The sequence below is a fragment of the Hemitrygon akajei genome, chromosome 5, assembly GCF_048418815.1.
Source record: "Hemitrygon akajei chromosome 5, sHemAka1.3, whole genome shotgun sequence".
NCBI lineage: Eukaryota > Metazoa > Chordata > Chondrichthyes > Myliobatiformes > Dasyatidae > Hemitrygon > Hemitrygon akajei.
The window spans coordinates 160,871,653-160,895,755 of NC_133128.1; the positions used below are offsets into that span (position 1 = coordinate 160,871,653).

The 24,103-nt window shown below is 40.4% G+C and overlaps 1 protein-coding gene across 21 annotated transcripts in view; it reads right to left on the reverse strand.

Moving 5' to 3' along the window:
- Positions 1-24,103, reverse strand: part of LOC140728384 (PTB domain-containing engulfment adapter protein 1-like) — a 383,776-nt gene that overhangs the window by 176,862 nt on the left and 182,811 nt on the right. For 18 of the 21 annotated variants that reach the window (XM_073047016.1, XM_073047013.1, XM_073047014.1 and 15 more), the window contains one exon: positions 13,725-13,829. In XM_073047016.1, coding sequence (XP_072903117.1) covers positions 13,725-13,829 — 105 coding nt within the window. Of the gene's footprint in view, positions 1-7,074; positions 7,148-7,255; positions 7,329-13,724; positions 13,830-21,087; positions 21,157-24,103 lie in introns of those variants that run through there. The other 3 variants (XM_073047019.1, XM_073047028.1, XM_073047027.1) reach the window with 3 other exon arrangements.

Sequence of the window (24,103 nt, forward strand, 5' to 3'; positions counted from 1 at the left end):
GGCGTTTCGACCACATTCATGTGGATATCGTGGGCCCTCTGCCAGTGTCGCGAGGAGGGCGGCACCTCCTGACTATCATGGACCGGTTCACCAGATGGCCAGAGGCGATCCCGCTCACCGACACCACCTCCGAATCTTGCGCCCGGGCACTGATCGCCACCTGGGTATCTCGCTTTGGTGTACCGGCCCACATTACCTCCGACAGAGGCGCTCAGTTCACCTCCAGCCTGTGGCCAGCTATGGCCAGCCTTTTGGGGATGCAGCTGCACCGCACCACTGCCTACCACCCACAGTCGAACGGACTAGTGGAGCGTTTCCACCGTCACCTAAAGTTGGCTCTCATAGCCCGCCTGAGAGGACCTAACTGGGTGGACGAGCTTCCCTGGGTCCTGCTCGGAATCTGCACGGCGCCCAAAGAAGATCTGCACACCTCGTTGGCCGAGTTGGTGTACGGCGCACCCCTGGTCGTCCCAGGGGAGTTCATACCAGCCCCAAGGGGGCAAGAGGAAGAACCCGCAGCAGTCCTGGGCAGACTACGCGAGAGGCTCGGTGACCTGGCCCCCATACCCACTTCGCAGCATGGGCAGAACCCGACATGCGTACCCAAAGACCTGCGAAACTGTAAGTTTGTTTTTGTACGACGGGGCGGACATCGGGCACCACTACAGCAGCCCTACGAGGGGCCGTTTACGGTGATCAGGAACAACGGGTCCACATTCGTGCTGGACATTGGGGGGAAGAGGAGGTTTTCACGGTGGACCGACTCAAACCGGCCCATGTGGACCTGGCGCAGCCGGTCAAGATTCCGGCACGGCGGCGCAGAGGCAGACCTCCCAAACAGGGACCGACCCAGACTGAGGACATTGGGGGGTGTATCGCCAGTTCTGGGGGGGGTTATGTGGCGACCCACTTCTCAGCGCACTCGAACCGGCTCACAAAGTGGCACGTGCTGGCATTGAGGCCGGTCCCAAAGAGGGCACCAAGCCTGCTTCACCAGCAAGGGGAAGAGCCTGCGCGTGGGACGGGACTGTGAATACGCGCCCCCTACAGCATTCCCGTCCAGGGAGGGCGGGATCAGGAAGGCTTTAAAGCGAGGCCGCGAAGTTTGAATAAATCTCTTTTGCAACTGCAGCTCATCGACTCCGTGTCGTTTATTGCAGCGCAGCGTGTAGCACCCGCTACATAAACATAATAAATTTCTGTTAAATAACTGGCTTAAGCCAAAATGGGATTTAATTTTTCCTAAGGATAGGCTCGGTCAAATTAATTTAAATAAAGATTGTAAACTGATTTTTATTAATGTTATTTACAACATGAAAATTTATTGACAATGTTGAATAGTAAAGTTACTAAAAACCATAAGCCAAAGTAATACAAATAAAAATATAGCCTAAGACACAATTTTATACAAGACATTGAAAAAACATTTTTTTACTAAGTGACATGATCAGGCTCAAATATAGGCCTAGCATGTGAGACCTGTGCTTGTTTTTTGCTGCACAAATATTCAATTCTGAGTCGAACTTGAGATAGGCACACATGGATTTCACCTTCAACTGTAATGAGACAATTTCCACCCTTGTTCTTGATGCTTGTTAATCAACAAAAAAGCTTGCTCACACATGTTGAAAACTGCAGCAAAATGTTCATTGTTTTCCTATGAATTGCAGGGTACTCTTCCTTTACAGAAATCCAGAACGTGTCCTGGGGAGGTCAGTAAATCTCATTGTGAGTGCACGATCAGACCGCAGCTCACAAAGTTCTTCCTCTTCTCTCAAAGTCAAGTTCTCAGGCTGAACAGAAGATTCAGGAAAAGAGTCCCTCACGCAGTCACACTCTTGTGTTGAAAGGGATGAAAAATGCTGTTCAATTTTGTTCTGCAGTTCTTCCAGGTGGTTTTCAATAAGACTTGAGACTTTCTGATATCCTTCCTCATCCTCAAGCCCAAGCAGCAGTGGAAACATTTCAAGATCTCCTTTTTCCAAAGATTCACTTTCCTTTTAAATCCAAGAATCTTATCACTTGATGTCAAAACATTTTCTTCCGGGCCTTGCAGAGACTTGTTCAACTGGTTCATGTGATGAAAAACATCTGCTAAGTAGGCTAGTTTCTGCAGCTATTCTTCATCTTTAAGGCACTCGGTAAAACTAGGCCTTACTACTTTTGTAAGGGGAAGTTGGGTGAGGTAATTCAGGAGAGAGTGGCTGACATCACAGCCCAAGTTCAGCGAGTCCAATCAATGCTCAGAAAGTGAACTTGCGCTCCTCATTAGCCTATTATCCTCCCTTCCATTTAATACAGCACTCATTAATTATCAACGGCCTCTCTTATCTCACATCAAAACTGAGAATGGGCTCAACCAAATAAACACGGTCCTACTGAACACTGCCATACTAGGCTGAAAGACCTCAAATGAGATTGCTTACGGGGCTGCCCGTTCCCTGCCCAGCACTACGAGCACTAGCATCATGTGTCACGCAAGGTTAACAAAAAAAAGATGTTTTTAAAAAAATCACGATCTCTCGCGGAACTTCGAGTGACTTCTCACGGATCCTTGGGGTTCCTCAGAACCTCGGTTGAGAAACCCTGGTCTAGATAATGTATTCAAATCTCTGGAAACAGATACAATCTGAAGCTTTCTGAGCCTGAGAAGAAAGCTACCACCAAGCAGCATAGAACTGGTCTTCTCCAACTAAAAGGCAATGCACATGGAAAGGTTTTCATACATTAATAGTAAATTTTTGTATAACACAGGATAAAATGAAATCTTTACTCTCTATAAAGACCTTAAAATACTACAGATTATTTTGTATCAAAAATGAACTGAACATCACCTGAAAGACCCGATATAAAATCTACTGAACATGTTAAAGCCCTACTTAATGTTCAAGAACTGAACTACATATGTACCCTTCGAGCAGCCACCAGCAAACTTGATAAAGTATTGTGAATTATAAGATTATTTTGTTTTCTTTCCAGACCCAAAACTATCCTATTAATATAGTTTCTCAACCTTCCCTGCTTTTTATAGATAGATAGATACTTTATTCATCCCCATGGGGAAATTCAACTTTTTTTCCAATGTCCCATACACTTGTTGTAGCAAAACTAATTACATACAATACTTAACTCAGTAAAAAAATATGATATGCATCTAAATCACTATCTCAAAAAGCATTAATAATAGCTTTTAAAAAGTTCTTAAGTCCTGGCGGTAGAATTGTAAAGCCTAATGGCATTGGGGAGTATTGACCTCTTCATCCTGTCTGAGGAGCATTGCATTGATAGTAACCTGTCGCTGAAACTGCTTCTCTGTCTCTGGATGGTGCTATGTAGAGGATGTTCAGAGTTATCTATAATTGACCGTAGCCTACTCAGCGCCCTTCGCTCAGCTACCGATGTTAAACTCTCCAGTACTTTGCCCACGACAGAGCCCGCCTTCCTTACCAGCTTATTAAGACGTGAGGCGTCCCTCTTCTTAATGCTTCCTCCCCAACACGCCACCACAAAGAAGAGGGCGCTCTCCACAACTGACCTATAGAACATCTTCAGCATCTCACTACAGACATTGAATGACGCCAACCTTCTTAGGAAGTACAGTCGACTCATTATTTTACCTCATTATACCAGAGTTCAATAGGGAGGCAAGCGAGAAGCTGGAAAGCAATGCAGAAGTCAGATATCAAGTAGTCTGAAAGGGAAGAAGGATGAATTCAGGGCTTGGGTCTAGGAACTCAATTATATGGATCTGGGATATTACACCCATTATGGAAATCTGGCCATGAGAGAGATAAGTGCTTTAGGCAGATTAGAGATGAAGAAAAGTTGGGAGAGGGAACTGCATTTCTGATGAAGGGGAATGTCACAGCAATAGAGATGAAACTACCAAAAGATCTTCAATAAGATTTTATGGGTGGAGCTGAAAAATAGGAAGAGGGCGAGATCACATTGATGTAATTGTACTATAGGCCCCTAAATAGTCAATGAAATTTAGAGAGCAAATAATAGGGTTGTGAAAATAATAGAGTTGTCACAATAGGGGATTTTAACTTACCTATATAGACGTATATTAGACATATTGTTAAAGGCTCAAATGGTGTAGAATTTCTTAAGTACATTAGGGACACTGCCCTTGGGCAATACTTGAGCCTACTAAGGAGAAGGCAAAGCTTGACTTACTATTGGGTTAACTGGGCAGCACAAGTGACTGCGGTGACAGTGGGGGACACTTTGGTACCTACTGTTCTAATAATTATTAGAAAGGGGCAGAACTGGTCCACAGTTCAAGTTCTAAATTGGGCAAGGCAATTTTTTTACAATAATCAGACAAGGTTGATTAGAATAGATTGCTTTTATGAGCAAAGGAACTACAGGAGGCTTTTAAAGGTTAGATTGTGAGAGCTCAAGTTGTTCACGTTTCTGTTAGAGTGATGGGCAGACTGGCAGGAGTAGGGAACCCTGGATGATAAGGGAATTCAAGCCCCCGACCAGGAAAAAGGAGGTTGCATGAGTCAACTGGGATTAAGCAAATCCCTGGAGAATTATGAGTGCAGAACTGTGCTCAAGAAGGAAACTAGGAGCGCAAAAAGGAGAGACAAATGTTAATTAGGAGTAATCAGCTAACCTTGGATAGATGATCATGTCTTGAGAACTTATCTGAGTCTTTTGATAAGATGAGCAAGAAAATTAATGAGGGCAGAGCAACAGAGGTGGCTAGCATGCACTTCAGTAAGGCCTTTGTTCCATGTGGTTGGCCACTCTAGGGGGTTAAATTGCAGAGAGAGCTTGGTAAGTGGATGCACAAGTGCCTCAATAGCAGAAACAGAGGGTGATGGTAGATGGTTTCTCGGAGTGGAGGCTGGAGACTAGTGGTGAACGTCAGGGATGTGTGGTGGGCCCACAGTCACTTGGCATTTACATCAACTAGTTAATGCAGATGAAAAACGACAATGGGCCTAGCTCAGACCCCCAAGGATCTGGATAAGAATGTACAAGGCATGGTTAGTATGTTTCCAGATGGCAATAAAGTAGGTGGGACAATGGACAATGAAGATTATAAGACCATAAGACATAGAAGCAGAACTAAGCCATCTGGCCCATCAAGTCCGCTCCACCATTACATCATAGCTGATCATTTTTCAGCTCGGCCCCAACCTCCTGTCTTCTCCCCGTATTCCTTCATGCCCTGACCAATCAAGAATCTATCAACCTCTGCCTTAAATATACATACAGACTTGGCCTCCACAGCTGCCTGTAGCAATGAATTCCACAGATTCACCCCTCTCTGGCTAAAGAAATTCCTCTTCATCTCATTCTAAAAGGATGTCCTCCTTTTATCATTAAACAATTATTATTAATTTTATCATTAAACAAGTGGGCCACAGAATGGCAAATGGAGCTTAGTTTGGAAAGGTGCAACGAGTTGCAATTTAAAAAGTCAAGCCTGGGTAGTACTTCCACTATGAATGACAGGGCCCTGGGGAGCGTTTAGAAAAGCGAGAACTTAGAGTAAAAGTATACAGTTTCTTAAAAGTGGAGTGACAGGTAGACAGGGAGAAAGTATTTGACATGCTGGCCATCATAAGTCCAGGCACTGAATATAACAATTGTGAATTCATGGTGCATCTGTATAGGATGCTGGTGAGACCACACTTGGAATGGGTGTTCTGTTTTGGCCACCTTGCTGTAGGGAAGATGTTATTAAAATGGAAAGATGGCAAGAAAAAAGATTAACAAAGATGCTGCCTGGATTGAGGGACAGAGTTATAGAACATAGAACATTGAATAGTACAGCACAGTACAGGCCCTTCAGCCCACAATGTTGTGCTGACCCTTAAACCTTGCCTCCCATATAACACCCCCACCTTAAATTCCTCCATATACTTGTCTAGTAGTCCCTTAAATTCCACTAGTGTATCTGCCTCCACCACTGACTCAGGCAGTGCATTCCATGCACCAACCATTCTCTGAGTGGAAAACCTTCCTCTAATATCCCCCTTGAACTTCCCACCCCTTACCTTAAAGCCATGTCCCCTTGTATTGAGCAGTGGTGCTCTGGGGAAGAGGCGCTGGCTGTCCACTGTATCTGTTCCTCTTAATATCTTGTACACCTCTATCAGGTCTCCTCTCATCCTCCTCCTCTCCAAAGAGTAAAGCCCTAGCTCCCTTAATCTCTGATCATAATGCATACTCTCTAAACCAGGCAACATCCTGGTAAATCTCCTCTGTACCCTTTCCAATGCTTCCACATCCTTCCTAATAGGGAAGTCTGGCCAGGCTAGGAGTTTATTATAGGAGACTGAGTAATGTAGGAGACTGAGAGGAGTACTAGACCATTAGGAGCATAAATAAGATGAATGCCTTTATTTTCCCCAGGGATTGTGGCATCAGAAGCTGGAGGTTATAGGCTGAAAGAGAGGGGATTTCAGAAGATCCTGAGTGGAATAATTTCCCCTCACATAAAGGTGGTATCCATACGTAATCAGCTTCAAGAGGAACCAGGAGGCAGGTTCAATAACAACTTTAGAAAGACAGTTTGATAGGTACCTGTATTGGAATGGTTTAAAGGGTTACGGACCAAATGCTTGCAAATTGGACAAGCTTGGATGGGGCATCACAATCAGCATGGACCAATAGTGCTGACAGACCTGTTTCCATGTTGAATGGCTCTGCCTCTTAACTCTAATTTATAGAGTAAACTATTGCGGATGGCCAGAAGTAACATGAACTCTTTACAAGATATGTATTTCCAGATTCATATTATCATAAATACAGTTGAAATGTTATAATAAAATCCACAATCAGAAACGATGAACAGGAAACAACTCTGATCCAAAATAATCCTTTAGTTTACTTATAAACTGATGAACAATCCTGCTACGTCACATGCAATCACCCCCAACCCCTCCCTCAATAATCCCTGTAAACAAAGAAAATATCAGTCTTATAATAGTTTGTAAGTTTCTTTGACATTCACTGTTCATCCCAACAGTGCTTTCGATGAATCTCAAAATCTTTGTTTCTTTTATTTGCATAGCACATTACACAAAGCAGAGCTGACTGCCGACTACTTACAGCAACAAGAACCAAACATCGATCTAGTGCTTTGAATCTGTATCAAGCAGGCCTTCAAACATGTCCGTTAATCACAAATACATTTTGCACCAGTTGCTTACTAATGGCACCTTAAATTAGAAGACTGTGCACCCTTGCATTTGCTTAGAAATACACTGAGGATAGAACTGAAACAACTTACTAGTCTTGGAAAAAGCCAGGAATTTTGAAGAGGAAGTTCTAGTTCAGCTTAATGACTTGCAGCTGCATGGCAGATGTTGATATGAATTGTGGGACCTAAAACCACATCATGGATGTTTAAACATTCTTTCTAAATTCCTCAAACTTCAAGTTCTCTTGTACTTTTGCTGATGTTCATACATACTTTAAACTAAATATCTCACTTGAAAAATATTCTGCAGTAAAGGTATACTTTTCACGGTACATGTGCAAGAACAAGTTAAGAGACTTTAGGGAAAAAATGTAATCAACAAAATCATTTATGACACAAGAAACAATTTACATTATGCATAATCTCATGGGATTAAAAACATAAATTATACAACTTTAGGGATGTTACAGCAGAATTTATTTGGAAGTTCTCCTGACACTTTCCAGTAACTCAATCCACCAGTGGTCCTCCAGGCAATTAATTTTGTTAAAATCTAAGCAGGTCATATTTATAGTTATTGATACGATTTTAAATAGTGAGATATCTCCTGTTAGTGAAGGTCAGCAATTAAGGTGGAAGCTGTGTCAATTTTAACTAACAAACATAAGAACATAAGACACAGGAGCAGAATATGCCATTCAGCCCATTCAATTATGGCTGATTGATTATCCCTCTCAACCCCATTCTCTTGCCTCCTCCCCATAACCTTTCATGCCCTAATCAAAAATCTATCAACCTCCACTTTAAATATACCCACTGACTTGCCCTCCACAGCCGTCTGTGGCAGTGCATTCCACAGATTCACCTCCTCTGGCTAAAGAAACTCCTCTAATTGCTGTTCCAAATGGACATCCTTGTATTCTGAGGCTGTGCCCTCTGATCCTAGACTCCCTCACCATAGCAAACATCCACTCTATCTAGGCCTTTCAACATTTGATAGGTTTTAATGAGATCCAACCCTCACTCTACTGAATTCCAGCAAGTAAAAGCCCTGAGCCATCAATCACTCCTCATACATTAACCCTTTCAATCCTGGAATCATTCCTCCTCTGGATCCTCTCCAATGCCTGGAGGTAGGGCTAAGTTCACAGATGCTAGCGAGCACTGTGAGGATACATCACATGAAGTCAATGGACCAGGTCATGGGAGATGAAATATACAGCAAAAAGATAAGATGATTGTTAGAAAAAAATAGAAAGGCAAAACATGTATTTTAAAGTGCTGAGACACTGAAAGTTGTTGGTGCTCATGAAAGATCCCAAAATATGAACAATTTTACTTGTGGAAATTAGCGGTTGATCTTATATCAATTTCAATTTGGAGAAGAATTTTAAACATATGCACACCAGAAAGATCTTGCTCTCCTATCTTGACCATCACCCATTGTCCTAGGCTTCTCAACCAGTGAAAATCAAGTTGAGAAGCCTAGGACAAAATCTTCTTAACTTTTTCCCCAGCTCCCATCTCTCAATATCTTGCAGCATTCAAATTATTTATCTAAAGTCCTACAAATAGATAAATTGATTTTTAAATCTCTCCTTAAGCATCAATATACAATAAGACAACAAAGTGGATTATGACAACATGACATAACAGACTAATGCAATGTCACAGAGCATAGAACCAGACCCTGTAATCCACCATGTCTATGCTGGCCAACAGGCATCCATCTATTCTGAACGTATTTACCACTACTTGGTCGGTAGCCTACTATGCCTTGGTGAATACTGAACTATTTACTCGGGTTTTAAATGTATACAAGCTACAGCAGAATATTGAACTTCTGTTTATTGGGATGTCAGAAACAGAATCTGACATGTCATTAAATTTGTTGTTTGGCAACAGCAGTATAGAGCATAGATAAATTCATCATAAATTAACCAATGCAAAAAAAGGGCGAAAATAGTGAGGTAGATTTCCTGGGTTCAGAGACCATTCAGAGATATAACGGCAGGGAGGAAAGAAGCTGTTCCCAAAATGTTGAGTGTGTTCCTTCAGGCTCCTGTACCCTCTCCCTGGGTGGTGGGGGGCCTTAAAGCTGGATGCCACCTTCTTGAATCATTGCTTTTTAAAGATACCTGCAGTGGTGGGGTGGGTTATGCCCATGATGGAGCTGGCCAACTTTACAACTCTCTCCAGTGATGGTATACTGTATATTGATTACTTCATACCAGTTGATGACGCAACAGTTAGAACATTCTCCATGGTACATCTCTAGAAATTTGCTAGGGTCTTTGGTATTTGATACCAAATCTCCTGAAACTCCTAATGAAATATTGCTGCTGGTATGCCTTCTTTGTAATTGCATCAATATGTTGAGCCCAGAATAGATCTTCAGAGATGTTGACACCCAGGAACTTGGACCTGCTCACCCTTTCCACTGCTGATCCCTTGATGAACACTGGTGTGTGTTCCCTCGACTTCCAATTCCTGAAGTCCACAATCAATTCCTATGAATTACTGATGCTGAATGCAAGGTTGTTCGTTTAATTGTCAATCAACTATACATGAATACCCACGCATACAGCCAAATAAGACAGTGTCATTCCCGAGCCAAGGTGCGAAACACTGTACCAATGGTCACACACAGCACGAGGCACATGCAGCAAGCACATACGAGATATCGATAAAATACAGACACAAAAAAATATATAGACCAATACCCTAAGTCCATGAATGTCGCAGGAGCCTGCAGTCAAACACAATCACTGGGGGGCAGCACCGACTCTAGCTTGGACAGCATGCCTCACCACCTGAAGGAGTGCATGGACTGCATTGCCTCTCTCTTGGACAGCTGTAAACAGGCGACAATGTAGCTTGAAATTTTGTCGTCACTACGACCAAGGCCATGCAACTCCCCTGCTGTCCTGACTTGCAGCATACCACATTAACAATGTTCAACAGGGCCTTGCATTCTCAAGAACAGTGACTACAGTGATCACTCAGTGCTAGACTCCGTTCTGCATTCGCACACCAACTCCTCTGAAGCAGGCAGCAGCATCATCTGCACCAAATCCACCTCCTTCAGCTGCAACTTGCTAATGTGGTAGACCTGAGATACTTTTAAGTTCCTAATGTCCAGCTGGGTCGTGATCTTTAAAAAAAACTTTTAAAAGGAACAATAACATCTTTGGTTAACCCCTTAGAAGCAGCTGCCAGCTTAGAGTACATTGTGACAACACTAAACCAGCTGATCTATCTGACTCCTGTATACCTCCTCACCATCATCTGAGATTCTGCTGAGAACCACTGCGCCATTGTGAATTTATAGATGACATTTGTGCTGTGCCCAGCCACATAGAGAGTAGGGCAGTGAGCACAGCAAACATCCTGGTGACTGGCAGAGAGGAGAACGTCAAGGTTCCAGTTGCAGAGGGAGGTAGAGGTCCGGGTTTTTAATCTTGTTGATTAGTACTGAGTGGATAATGGCGTTGAACACTGAGCTGTAATTAATAAACAGCCTGACATAGGATTTTTTCATGACAATCATATTTGCTATACAAATAAATTTAAATATTTAAGTGGAATACTAGCTGATTTCAGCCCAGATTTTGGATAAAACAGTTACAATGCTGAACCAATAAATAAATTTTTCAACATTTTATACAGGAATGGGAAAAATTAATGATTTCATTGTAACAATACAATTAAAATACAGGTTATGAAAAGTATCACCTTAAAATTGATCAATAATTAAAATTGTTTTCATAAGAAGCGATAAACATTATTGCAGAGGTTGTTTAATAAGTTGTGAATGAAAAAAATGATAAAAGTTGCTGCTTCTGTTCAAACTGATTAAATGTCATCAAAGCATTCAAAAAGATTTCACATGTAATAATGTTAAATAACAAAAGCTGAAGATCATTATTCAATAGCAGTTTAATTGGAAAGAATAGCCATAAAACCCACCATTGGTGAATAATGAAAGCACTGTATTAACTTCCAAGTTTATTTTAAACTGCATGCAGTGGATTCTAGTTAATTGGAACACATTAAGACGAGTACATTTTGGCCTAATTAAGCAATTGCCCAAATTCGTCAAAGTTGCATTAAAATAGTTAAAAAGTATCAAAAAGACAAACAGCTGTTTAACTGAGTAATGCATTAGGTACTTTAAAGAAACACAGAACAAATTAGAACTTTATCAATATTACTACAGCACTATAAAACTGTATATTAATTCCTAATAGTTATTGAAGGAAGAATTCATCCAGTGTAAGCTACCAGGTATGGGAAGTCCAGAGAAAAGTGTACCAGGTATGTGATGAATGGGTTTATCACATCCATTCTGGGGCAGATCACTCACTTTTGGTCCCCACCGGACACTCAGCTCTCATCTGTGTCTCCAAGTAGCCACACCCTGGTACACTGCCTCAACAGGCAAGCTAAATTTGGTGAGGGTAGCCGGCAGGCCTCAAACCCCGGTGAAATAAGGACATGTCTGTCCTAGCACGTGAGGTCAGCTCTGGCAGACTGGGCAGAAGAAATCAACACTGAGATCCAACAGTGAAGGCGGCGGTGTTACAGCTCTTTGTGGAGAGCGAAAGGCATGTTAAGGCACAGAGAAAGTCATGGTTATCCAGAGCAGAGAGTGACCCTGGATTGTGATGACTAATCCACTGGACTCAGACTTCCAAGGTTCAGAGAGTGGAACTGCCCCAGTAAAACAGCTTTTCCACTTTAAAAACTCTCACTGTCATCAGTGGATACAACGGATAACCAACATGCTGCCGTATGGAACCAAATTAGCGCAGATAATGGACTGCCTTCATACAATGCTTTCCATGATTGCAGCCTCCAAATCTTCATTTTCATTGTAACATTCAAGATGATTGTCATTACCTTCAAATTCATCATAGGTCCTAATTTGCTGAAGTAATGAAATCATTTCATTTTCACTCCCAGCTGCTTCTGGTATCTCCAAGCCTGAATCTTTTAAACTGTCATGAGCAAAACAGTTCTAATTTGTCTTACTACTTAATTCTCACCAGCTATCAGTGATAAAAATTGCTGCTTTACAATACAATTCAAGTTTAATTGTCACTCAACCATACATGAATACTCATGAATACAGCCCAACAAGAAAGCATTACTCTGAGGCGAAGATGCAAAGCACAGTACCAACAGTCTCATAAGCAAAAGCACACACACATACAAACAACACACGCAAAATGCTGGTGGAACACAGCCAGCCAGGCAGCATCTATAGGAAGAAGCACTGTCGACATTTTGGGCCGAGACCCTTCGTCAGGACTAACTGAAAGGAAAGATAGTAAGAGATTTGAAAGTAGTGGGGGAAGGGGGAAATGCGAAATGATAGGAGAAGACCGGAGGGGGTGGGATGAAGCTAAGAGCTGGAAAGGTGATTGGCAAAAGTGATACAGAGCTGGAGAAGGGAAAGGATCATGGGACGGGAGGCCTCGGGAGAAAGAAAGTGGGGGGGGAGGAAGCACCAGAGGGAGATGGAGAACAGGCAAACAACTAAATATGTCAGGGATGGGGTAAGAAGAGGAGGAAGGACATTAATGGAAGTTAGAGAAGTCAATGTTCATGCCATCAGGTTGGAGGCTACCCAGCCGGTATATAAAGTGTTGTTCCTCCAACCTGAGTTTGGATTCATTTTGACAATAGAGGAGGCCATGGATAGACATATCAGAATGGGAATGGGAAGTGGAATTAAAATGTGTGGCCACTGGGAGATTCTGTTTTCTCTGGTGGACCGAGCATAGGTGTTCAGCGAAACGGTCTCCCAGTCTGCGTCGGGTCTCACCAATATATAAAAGGCCACACCGGGAGCACCGGACGCAATATACCACACCAGCCGACTCACAGGTGAAGTGTCGCCTCACCTGGAAGGACTGTCCGGGGCCCTGAATGGTGGTGAGGGAGGAAGTGTAAGGGCAGGTGTAGGTGTAGGTATAAGGTCTACACCTGCCCTTACACTTCCTCCCTCACCACCATTCAGGGCCCCAGACAGTCCTTCCAGGTGAGGCACAAGAAGGTATTGAGCCCAAGGCTTATTGATTAGCTTTGAGAGAATGATGGTATTGAACGCTGAGCTCTAGTCAATAGAATATCCTGATGTATGCATCGTTGCTGTCTAGATGTTCCAGGATTCAATGAAGAGCCAGTGATTTGGCACTTTACCTAATCTACAAGGATTTGTTCTCATAGGATTGAAATATTAGACCACATGCCCACCACAGCTCTCTCGGATGTTATAGGGAATTTCCAAATCTATCCAAATTTGGAGCAACCTCGCAGCTGGTTACATGTTCCAATCTAATCATTAAGTACTTTCATAATACACTCAAATTACCACTTTTGTCAGGTAGTTGATATTTGATGTTAGGTCTTCCAATCTTGGTAAAATACTTGTGTGGGGAAGCTAGCCTTTCTCATCAGAACTGCCAGGCAACCACACCCTGCGCAAGCCTTCTTCAAAGCTAAATTTTCCATCACATTACAACATGGAGCACTGAAAAAGTCTGCAACCCACCTGAGGTGTTAGGCTCTGTGTTGGGGCTTCAGAGGCATGAAGCACAAGACAGTGGCACTTCACAGCGCTGCTCCTTTTCAAGATCTTCTGAGCAAAAAAGCGAATCTGGGAAGGGTGATAGGCAAGACTTAGTCTAGCAATAGTTTCAAACATCAAGCTTCACAATAGACCTCAACTTTGTCGAAATAGATAAATGCACAATTATAATCAAAGACCTAGAAACAGAATACTTGCATAAAAACTTGCAATGCAAACAGCTCTTCATAGGACCACCAATATTAAGGTCTTGTTACTGCTGCTTAATGCTCAAGGGAATTCAGGACATTGACCAGTATTCCTTTCCATGCAAGTTTAAAATTCGCTCAGTTGTGCTGTGAACGAACTTGCCCTAGTGGAACTGGTACAGAATCTGAAGGTACACTAAATGAGGAAGTGCCCAACTATGGAATAGTTGAGCATACGTGAACAGGCAGAAGATGCAGTTTTGAAACAGAGAAGGTTCTGTTAAATGAAAACACGCTATTCATGTGAAAAGATGAGAAGAATTTTCAGTCTTGTTCGTCGGAAGCAGTAGCAGTTCTCAGTGTTTGTTCTAAGTCCAATGCATCTTAATTGCAGTGCATGTCCTTCTGTTGGCAAGGAAAAGCACTTCCCTCTATGCTCTCACTTCTGCAACATTAATATCTAGGGAACTTCTGGAAAATCTCTTTTTCCTGCTTCATTCTACATTTTGTAGGGAGAGCCTTCTGTTAAAGTAGTATCCTAATATTACAAAAATATGCAATATTTTTAAATGGGCACATCCTTGCTTTAAAATAAATCACAGGTGGTCAAAAATGTATTCTGGATGTGACAAGATTAGGAGAGAAATATGCAAGACAAATTTAATAAAGATTTGCAAGAGTGAATGTCCCAGTCCAGGCATTACAGTTATTTCTGTTATGCACGTACTTTCCTCAAACAAACAACATTGTGATTTCTTGTCTTTAAAATAATCATTTTGTTCTGAATCTAAAAGGCAAGTTGTCCATTTGCGAAGTGGATATATTCATACTTATCAGTCAGCTAAACAGGACATGGATAATCTAAGCTATGTTAAAGATTCAGACCTCCGTGAGAGGCAGAATGGATGCGGTACAGAAACCTTTTGGAAAATATACCACTCTACGAAATTAGAGGCTGCTATGCCTACAAAGAGTTGAAAAAAAGAAACTGCCTTTCATTACCAAAACTATGTACAGTTGGCTGGACAAATGCATAAACTTATTCACACAAGTAATATGGTTATTTTATATTAATGAAAATACTTAAAATATTGATAAGGAAGTTAAGTAACTAAGTTAAAACCTGTGTTAAGTATTGACTTCACTCCTGCACTGAGTGAATTACGCACCAGTTGATCCTGAATGTCAAATTATTCTGCAATCTGAAGTGACAGCTTCTTTTAAACATTAAGAGTGAATAGCTTCACACTGCCAGAGCTGAAAATTGCTTTATCTTGGCATATAAAAAATAGAATGAAGGCACAGTCTTGTCTTTCAGAAAGTTTATTTTCTGTAGGTCTGCAAATACAGCAGTAAGGAAAACTCCAAAATGGCATTTGGAATGATCAAAATGGTGAAACAAGACAAGCACCCAAAAGCATCAATATTAAAGCTCAAAGTAAATTTTATTATCAAACTACATATATGTCACCACATACAACCCTAAGATTCACCTTCTTGTAGGCATACTCAATAAGCCCATAGAATAATAACTGTAACAGAATCAAAGACTGCCCATGAAGAGCATTCAACCAGAATGCAGGAGAGAACAGTGCAAGTAGAAAAAAATTAATAATAATAAATAAATAACTGTCGAGAACATAAGATGATGAGTGCTTGAAAGTGAATCCATTGGCTGTGGGAATATTTCAATGATTGGGCAAGTGAAGTTATCCTCTTTGGTTGAAGAGCTTGATGGTTGAGGGGTAATAACTGTTCCTGAACCTGGTGGTGAGAGTCCTGAGGCTCTTGTACCTTCCTCACACTGGCAGCAACAAGGAAAGAGCATGTTCTGGATGGTGGGGGTCTCTGATGATGGACACTGCTTTCTTGCAATACCTTTTCATTGAGATGTTCTCAATGGGTGGGAGGGTTTTACCCTTGATGGACTGGACCGTATCTACTCAATTCTGTAGGGTTTTCCTTTAAAGAGCATTGGTGTTTCCATATCAGGCTGTGAGGCAGTCAGTCAATATACTCTCCACTACACATCTATAGAAGTTTGTCAAAGTTTTAGATGTCACCACGAACTTGGGCAGGTGTGCTAGAATTGTTTGGTGGGGTGTTTAAACTAATTTAGCAGGGGGATAGGAACTGGATTACTGGATTACAACAAGGTACATTGTGTAGTGAGACTATGAGGAAGAACAAGCAGTTGTGATAGGGTAAAATTGCAGTGAGATGCATTGAAATGTGACATGGAGGCAAAATTGAAACGGTGATGAATACAGAACTGAAGATATTATATTTGAATGTGTGCAGTATACAGAATAAAGAAGATAATGTTGTAGCACAATTAGAGATTGGCAGGTGTGACATTGTGGCATCACAGAGCCAAGGCTAAAAGATCAAAATTCAGAGCACAACAGCCAAGAATACACAATCTATCGCAAGGACAAACAAGTAGGCAGAGAGGGTCGGCTGGCTCTGTTGTTAAAAAATGAAATCAAATCCTTAGAAAGAGGTGGCATAGGATCAGAAGATGTAGAATCCTACGTAGAGTAGGATTAGAGTACGAGACTGCAAGGGTAAAAAGACCCTGATGGGAGATATATACAGGCCTCCAAATACCGGTAGTTGTGAGGATGTGGGATACAGTTACAACAGGAGATACGAAAGGCATTTAAAATGGGCAATTTTACAATAGTAATGGGGGATTTCAATATGGAGAAAGATTAGGAAAATCAGCTTCATGCTGGACCCCAAGAAAGGAAATTTGTAGAATGCCTATGAAATAGCTATTTAGAGCAGCTTGTGGTTGAGCACACCAGGGAAAAGTCAGTCTTGGATTTGTCATTTTGTAGTAAACCAAATTTGATTAGGGAGATGAAGGTAACGGAACCCCTAGGAAGCAGTGATCCTAATATGAAAGAAATCATCCTGCAGGTTGGATAAAGTCAGATGTATCAGTATTACCATGGAATAAAGAGTGGAATAACAGAGGCATAAGAGTGGAATTAGCCAAAGCTAGTTGGAAGGGGACACTAGCAAGGATGACAGCAGAACAACAATAGCTGGAGTTAACCGTGGGTAACTAGAATGCGCAGGATATATACAAACGTTTGTCCATCCCAAAGATGAAGAAGTATTCTTAGGGAGGACAAGGCAACCGTGGCTGACAAGGGAAGTCAAACACAGCATGAGAGAAAAAGAGGGCATAAAATATAGCAAAAATTAGTGGGAAGTTAGAGGGTTGGAAAGCTTTTAATAAGAAGGCAACTAAAAAGCCTAAAGGAGAGAAAAGATGAAACAGGAAGGTAAGCTACCCAATAATATAAAATAGGACAGCAGAAGTTTTTCACATGTATATATAAAGAGTAAACAAAAAGAGGTGAGAGTGGATATTGGACTGCTGGAAAATGACACTGGAGAGGAATAACGGGGTAGGAAATGTATAGGTTTTTGCATCAGTCTTCACTATGGAAGACACAGGCAGTATGCCAAAAATTCAAGAATGTCAGGGGCAAAAGTGTGTGTTGTTGCTATTACTAAGGAGAAGGTTCTTGGGAAGATGAAAGGCCTGAAGGTAGATAAATCACCTGGACCAGATAGACTACACCCCAAGATCCTGAAGGAGGTAGCTGAAGAGATTGTGTGGCATTAGTAATGATATTTCAAGAATCACTAGATTCTGGAATGGTTTCAGAGAACTGGAAATTTGCAAAAAAAAAAAGAGGGAGGCTAAAGAAGGGAAATTATAGGCCAGTGAGCCTGACTTCAGCAGTTGGGGAGATGTTGGAATCCATTATTAAGGATGAAGTTTTGGGGTACTTGGAGGCACATGATAAAATAGGCCAAAGTCAGTATGGTTTCCAGAAGAGGAAATCCTTCCTGACAAATCTGTTAAAATTCTTTGAGTAAATAACAGTTAAGGTAGACAAAGGAGAGTCATTGGATAGGGTTTATTTGGATTTTCATAAGGGCCTTGACAGATGTCGAACATGGGGCTGCTCAACAAGACAGGAGTCCATGGAATTACAGCAAAGATACAAGTATGGATAGAAGATTGGCTAGAAGATTTTTCTTTATGCTGATTTACTAGTTTATATATCTAATCCTGAGGAATCTATCCCTGCCTTGCTAAAATTATTTAATGAATTTGGAGATTTTTCAGGATATAAAGTTAATTTTAATAGAAGTTAACTGTTTCCTTTAAATGAATCTGTTTCTATATATGATAATACTCCTTTCAAAGTTATGGATTCCTTTAGATATCCAGGCATTATAATCACTAAAAAAAAATAAGAATCTTTATAAAGCTAATTTTGTTCCCTTGGCAGATTCTATGAAGTATTTATTTAGCAGATGGAACCCACTTACATTTTCACTTGCTGGCCGCATCCATATAGTCAAAATGATGATTTTCCCAATTTTTTTTATTTATTTCTAAATATCCCTGTTGTTTTGACTAAGAAGTTTTTTGATCGAATTGATTCTATTATCTCATCTTTTATTTGGAATGATAAAAGACCAAGAATTGGTAAATGTCACTTACAAAAATTGAAAAAGGATGGAGGTCTTGCTTTGCCTAATTTAAGAATGTATTACTGGGCCATTAATGTGCGATATATTTCCTTTTGATTATACTGGGTTGATAAGAATGAGCCACCAATTTGGGTAGATTTGGAATTGAAAGCTGTGGAACAGTTTTATTTAACCTCGTTATTGGGAGCTGCTCTACCTATACAATTAGCTAAAGTTGCTAATTTAAATTTATACCCTGTGATTAAGTATTCTTTACAAATTTGGCTCCAGTTCTGTAATTTTTTTAATCTTAAAAAATTTAAACTTTGTAGTTTAATTTATCAAAACTATTTTTAAGCCTTCTTTGAGTGATCCAAATATTTTATTTTGGAAAAATAAAGGTATTAATTATTTTTTAGATCTATTTAAAGAAGATAGACTGGTGTCTTTTGAACAATTAGTTGATAAATACTCTTCATATTCACACTTCTTACAATACCTTCAAGTTAGACATTTCTTACAAAAATATTTAAGTAATTTTCCTTACATATCAGATGCTGATATGTTAGATACTGTTAGTACCTGTTAGATACTATTATGAGTATGAACCCTTTGAAGAAGGGTTCCATTGGAAGAATTTATAATTTATTATTACAATGGGATAAGTGCCCTTTCTTTAAGATTACACAAGATTGGGAAAAGGAACTTAATCTGACTTTTATAACAGAGGACTGAATGCAGATCTTGAAGTTAGTTAACTCTTCCTCGATTTGTGCTAGCCATTCATTGATTCAATTTAAAATTGTACATCGCTAATATTTGACGAAGGAGAGATTGTCTAAAATCTTTCCTAATGTTGATAGTTATTGCGATAGATGTAAAACTGAGACAGCTACACTGACACATGTGTTTTGGTCTTGTTCTATACTGGAACAGTTTTGGAAGTCAGTTTTTTCTACAATTTCTAAAGCACTCAAAATTAATTTACAAACTAACAAATTAACTGTGCTCTTTGGAATAATACCTCAAAATATCCGCGGTATTTCTTTGTCTGACCAACATGTTATTGTGTTTGTTACATTGATAGCTAGGAGGGCCATTCTGTTGAAGTGGAAGGATACGTCGGCTCCCACTCTGTCACAATGGTTCTCTCAAGTGATGTTATGTCTTAGTCTGGAGCTTCGAACCTATGTTTGATTTTGAGAAAAGATGGGGTTCATTTGCTCGTTACTACCATTTGAGTTAATTGATAGATTTCCTCCACGATCTAATTGTAAATTTTGGTATAATTTTTTTTTGCTGGCGGTTTGATGTTTACCTTCAGAAGATTTTTGTATGACACATGGCTCCGGGGTTGAACACCTAATGGGTTCTTTTTTTTTCCCTCACTTTTTTCTTGCTTTAGTAGGGTTTTTTTTCTTTTCCTTTTTTCTGTGCCACCATATTTTTCAATCCTTAATATTGCTTTTTTTTCTTTTGAGACATTGTAAGTGTTACTTACTTCGATGTACTCTTGTATTTTGAATAATAATAATAATAAAAAGATTTGAAAAGAAAAGAAGATTGGCTAACTGTTAGGAGGCAAAGAGTGGGAATAAAGGAGGCCTTTTCTGGTTGGCTGCCAAGGACTAGAAGTATTCTACAGTGATCGATGCTGCGACCTCTTCTTTTCACATTTTATGTGCATGATGTGATTGATGGAATTGATCGCTATGCAGCCAGCTTTGAAGACACTATGAAGATGGAGGGCCAAGTAGTGCTGAAGAAGCAGGGACCCTGCAGAAGGATTTGGACAGATAAGGAGAATGAACGAAAAGGTGACCAATGGAATATGCGTAGGGAAGTGTATGGTCATGCATTTTAATAGCAAAGGCCATTTTCTAAACGGGGAGAAAATTCAAAAATCAGATGTGCAAAGAGACTTGGGAGTTCTCGTGCAGAATTCCCTAAAGGGTAACTTACAGGTTGAGTCGGTAGTACATAAGGTAAATGTTAGCATTCATTTCAAGAATACTAGAATACAAAAGCAAAGATGTAATGCTGAGGCTCTATAGGCATTTATCACACTTGGAGTATTGAGAGCAATTCTGGGCCACTTATCTAAGAAAAGATATACTGGCATTGGAGAGGGACCAGAATGTGGTCCAGAATGGGTTCATGAGAAAGATTCTGGCAATGAAAAGGTTAACGTATGAGGAGAGCTTGATGGTTCTGGGCCTGTATTCAGTGAAGTTTAAAAGAATGGAGGGGCTATTTCATTAAAATCTATTGAATATTGGAAGAGTTGGATAGAGTGGATGTGGGTCGGATGTTTCCCATAGGACCAGAGGCCACAGACTCAGAGTAGAGGGATGTCCTTTTAGAATAGAGATGAGGAGGAATTTCTTTAGCCAAAAGGTGTGATTCTGTGGAATCCATTGCCACAGGTAGCTCTGGAGGCCAAGTCATTGAGTACATTTACAGCAAGAGGTGATAGGTTCTTGATTAGGTAGGGTATTAAAGGTTACAGGGAGAAGGTAGGAGAATGGGTTTGAGGAGAATAATAAATCAGCCATGATGGAATGGGGGAACAGACTCAATGAACCGAATGGCTAAATTCTAGTCCAATGTCTTACGGTTTAAAATTTAAAGTTCACCTCAATTACTTTATCATGAGCATTTCCACAGGAGATCATCATATTGTGGACTGTCATATAAATTGGTATCTGAAACAAACAAAATTACTTCAGTTTGATTGCTCCTTTCTCTCATTCTCTTGATTCCTTCTTGGAAACTGCCTCCATTTGAAGTTTGAGATGAGGCAGATTTTTCATGTTCTATGCATGAAATCCTCAGATTCCGCAATCATGATGCAATTTACATTTTCTGATATGATTGTGTAAGGCATTTCATGAATATCGAATGTACAGGCAAACCATTATCACATGGGGGTGTGGGTGAATGGGTTCCATTCTGAGAAATGCTCCGCATTAAAATTTTCTGTAACATGAAACTGCATGCGCTAGGAAAGTTGTTAAAAAAAAACTGACTTATTTTTTCCCTCAAATTCCTTGAGAGAGAATTTAGTTCCAAATCTTAAACTTTTGAGGAATGATTTGTGAATTCTGTAAGGGCAAATTTACTTTACTAGAATAGTCGCAATGCTTGTCAACTGCACCCATTGAAAATATACTTTTTTCCATAGATGTTGCCTGGTCTGCTGAGTTCCTCCAGCATTTTGAGTGTGTTGCTCAGATTTCCAGCATTTGCAGATTTTCTCGTCATTGAAATGGAAGCATTCATTAGAAAGATGATCATCCACTTGTACAAACAGCAATTATCAGCAGGAACATCTTCCCTAGGCCACTTGTAAAGGGGTGCAAGGGAGCTGAAGCTGACATACATGTTTTCTTGACAACTGATATAAACCTGCACTATTACACTCAATGTCAGAGTCTATCTTAGGCCATCACCTGGCTAAATCCCCCATCTTATTAACTCCAGGTATAACCAGAGGGGCGTCCCAGCCTGTCAATTCAGCACAACACATCCATCGCCAAGTTCCAGGAATGGGGTATTAACTGCGATCCTCTCTGCTGGCCATTGCTTCATGATATATTCACAAACTTGAAATAGTAAGATAACTTCTGCGGTCTACTGTTTGGTTTGCACTTTACTCATAAGCAGAGCACATAGATGATCTCTCATCAGAGCTGGGTCCTAAATTCAGTCATCTACAGTTGAGTAAGGCACTGAACAACACAGTGTGTCTGAATTTCCGAAGTAATTCCTTGTTTCATGCGCTCTCAAGGTCAAATTCCATCTTTGAACTCGTGGATATTGAGGCAGTGTTGAGATCCTTTCATGAGTTAGCATGAAAACTTTTTAGAATGCTCTTCTTACAACTAGGCATGCATATCCAACTAAACGAGTTCCTGTCTGTAAGACAAAACTGCAAACTAATCTTCCAGCCTTGGACAAAATAAGTTTATCGACTGCTTCGAATCTCCATAAGTTTAATGGAGACATCATGCTTTAAGACTAGTAAACCGACACTGCTCATTCTGAATACTTAACAGGCTCAATTGTTTCTTCTTCGAAAAACCTGTCAGTTTCTGCCTCCACCATTGCTAATTTTGATTTGACTACTTAAGCGTTGAAGAACCGTGGTAAAGTGCCAGGATCAACACAAATTTTTACATGGTTGCCTTTCAACACACCAAGCTTATCTTTGGGTTCATGCCATCTTAACTCCTCCTGCAATATTCTGCTCTCATCCACCTTTACATGATGAATGTACTTTCAATCCAAAAGAATTCATTTCTTTCAGCCAGTTTCCACTTAGCAAGTATGATCCTGAACCTGCAACCAGTAGTGGACGGGTATTCACCCATCTTGATATTTCATAATATCAAGCAACTCCAATTGCTAGAATGCTTTCAACCTATAAACATTTTGAGCTTCCTTCAATTTCTCACTTAAATTTTATTTTCTCAACTTCATGCTTGAAGCATGTCTACATTTCTAGTGTTCTGATCTTTTAAACCTGTATTCAGGTAGGAAGTATTTTCCTTGATAATACAATACTTTGGTGCTTGTATACTACACACATGGTGATATACCAGTCTGCCACCCTTGCAAGTCTTATATGGGTTTGCTTGCCAGTAATAGTTATTTCCAATGTATTTGCCTAAAATTAGATTAATTCATTCTGTGCTCTAAACTGTCCTTAACAAGTTTCTGAGAGTTTCACCAATTTAATAACTTTCTGAATGTAGTTACCTCTGTAACCACTGCTTTAGGTTTTCTTAAGTCATCAAACTTAAACCCTTTGCTAGTCCTCACTTGACTTCAGAATAAAGCCCACCAATTCCTTTTAAATGAGAGTAGTTTTGTCTCCCTCAGCAAGTTTCTATTTTAATTATTCTGGCTCCATCCCAGAATAATTTGGTGATCTTCCTCCTCATCTTGGCTCCAGACAAGCAATACAATAGTACCAACAGTTCAAACTAAGTTTATTATAAAAGTACATATTTGTCATCATATACTACCTTGAGACTCATCTGCATGCAGGCATTTACAGGAAAATAAAAAAATAACAATTCATGAAAAACTATACATAACAAAGACATATCCAATGTTTAAGTAGAGGACAAATCATGCCAATAATAAATTTTTAAAAAGTAAATAAATAATACTGAGATCATGAGCTGTAAAGTCCTTGAAAGTGAGCCTATCAGGTTGTGGAGTCAGTTCAGTGTTGAGGTGAGTGAAGTTATCCACACTGGTTCAGGAGCCTGATTGTTGTATGTAGGGTCATAACTGTGCCTGAACTTGGTGCTGAGAGACCCAAGGCTCCTGTATCTCCTGCCTGATGGCAGTAGTGAGAAGAGAGTGTGGCCGAGATGAGGGGGGTCCTTGATAACGGACGCTGCTTTCTTGTGGCATCACTCCTTTTAAATGTGCTCAATGATCGGGAGGGCTTTGCTTGTGATGGATTGGGCTTTCCACGACTTCTCACAGACTTTTCCATTCCACGTTTCCGTACAGGCAGTGATACATCCATTCCCCAAAGCAGCATTCCTCTATATGTCTGAGTTTGAGAGTCAAAGGCTGCAGCTGCAGCATTTTCCTTACTTTAAACTAGATGCTTGTGAGAGGACTTCTTGCTTC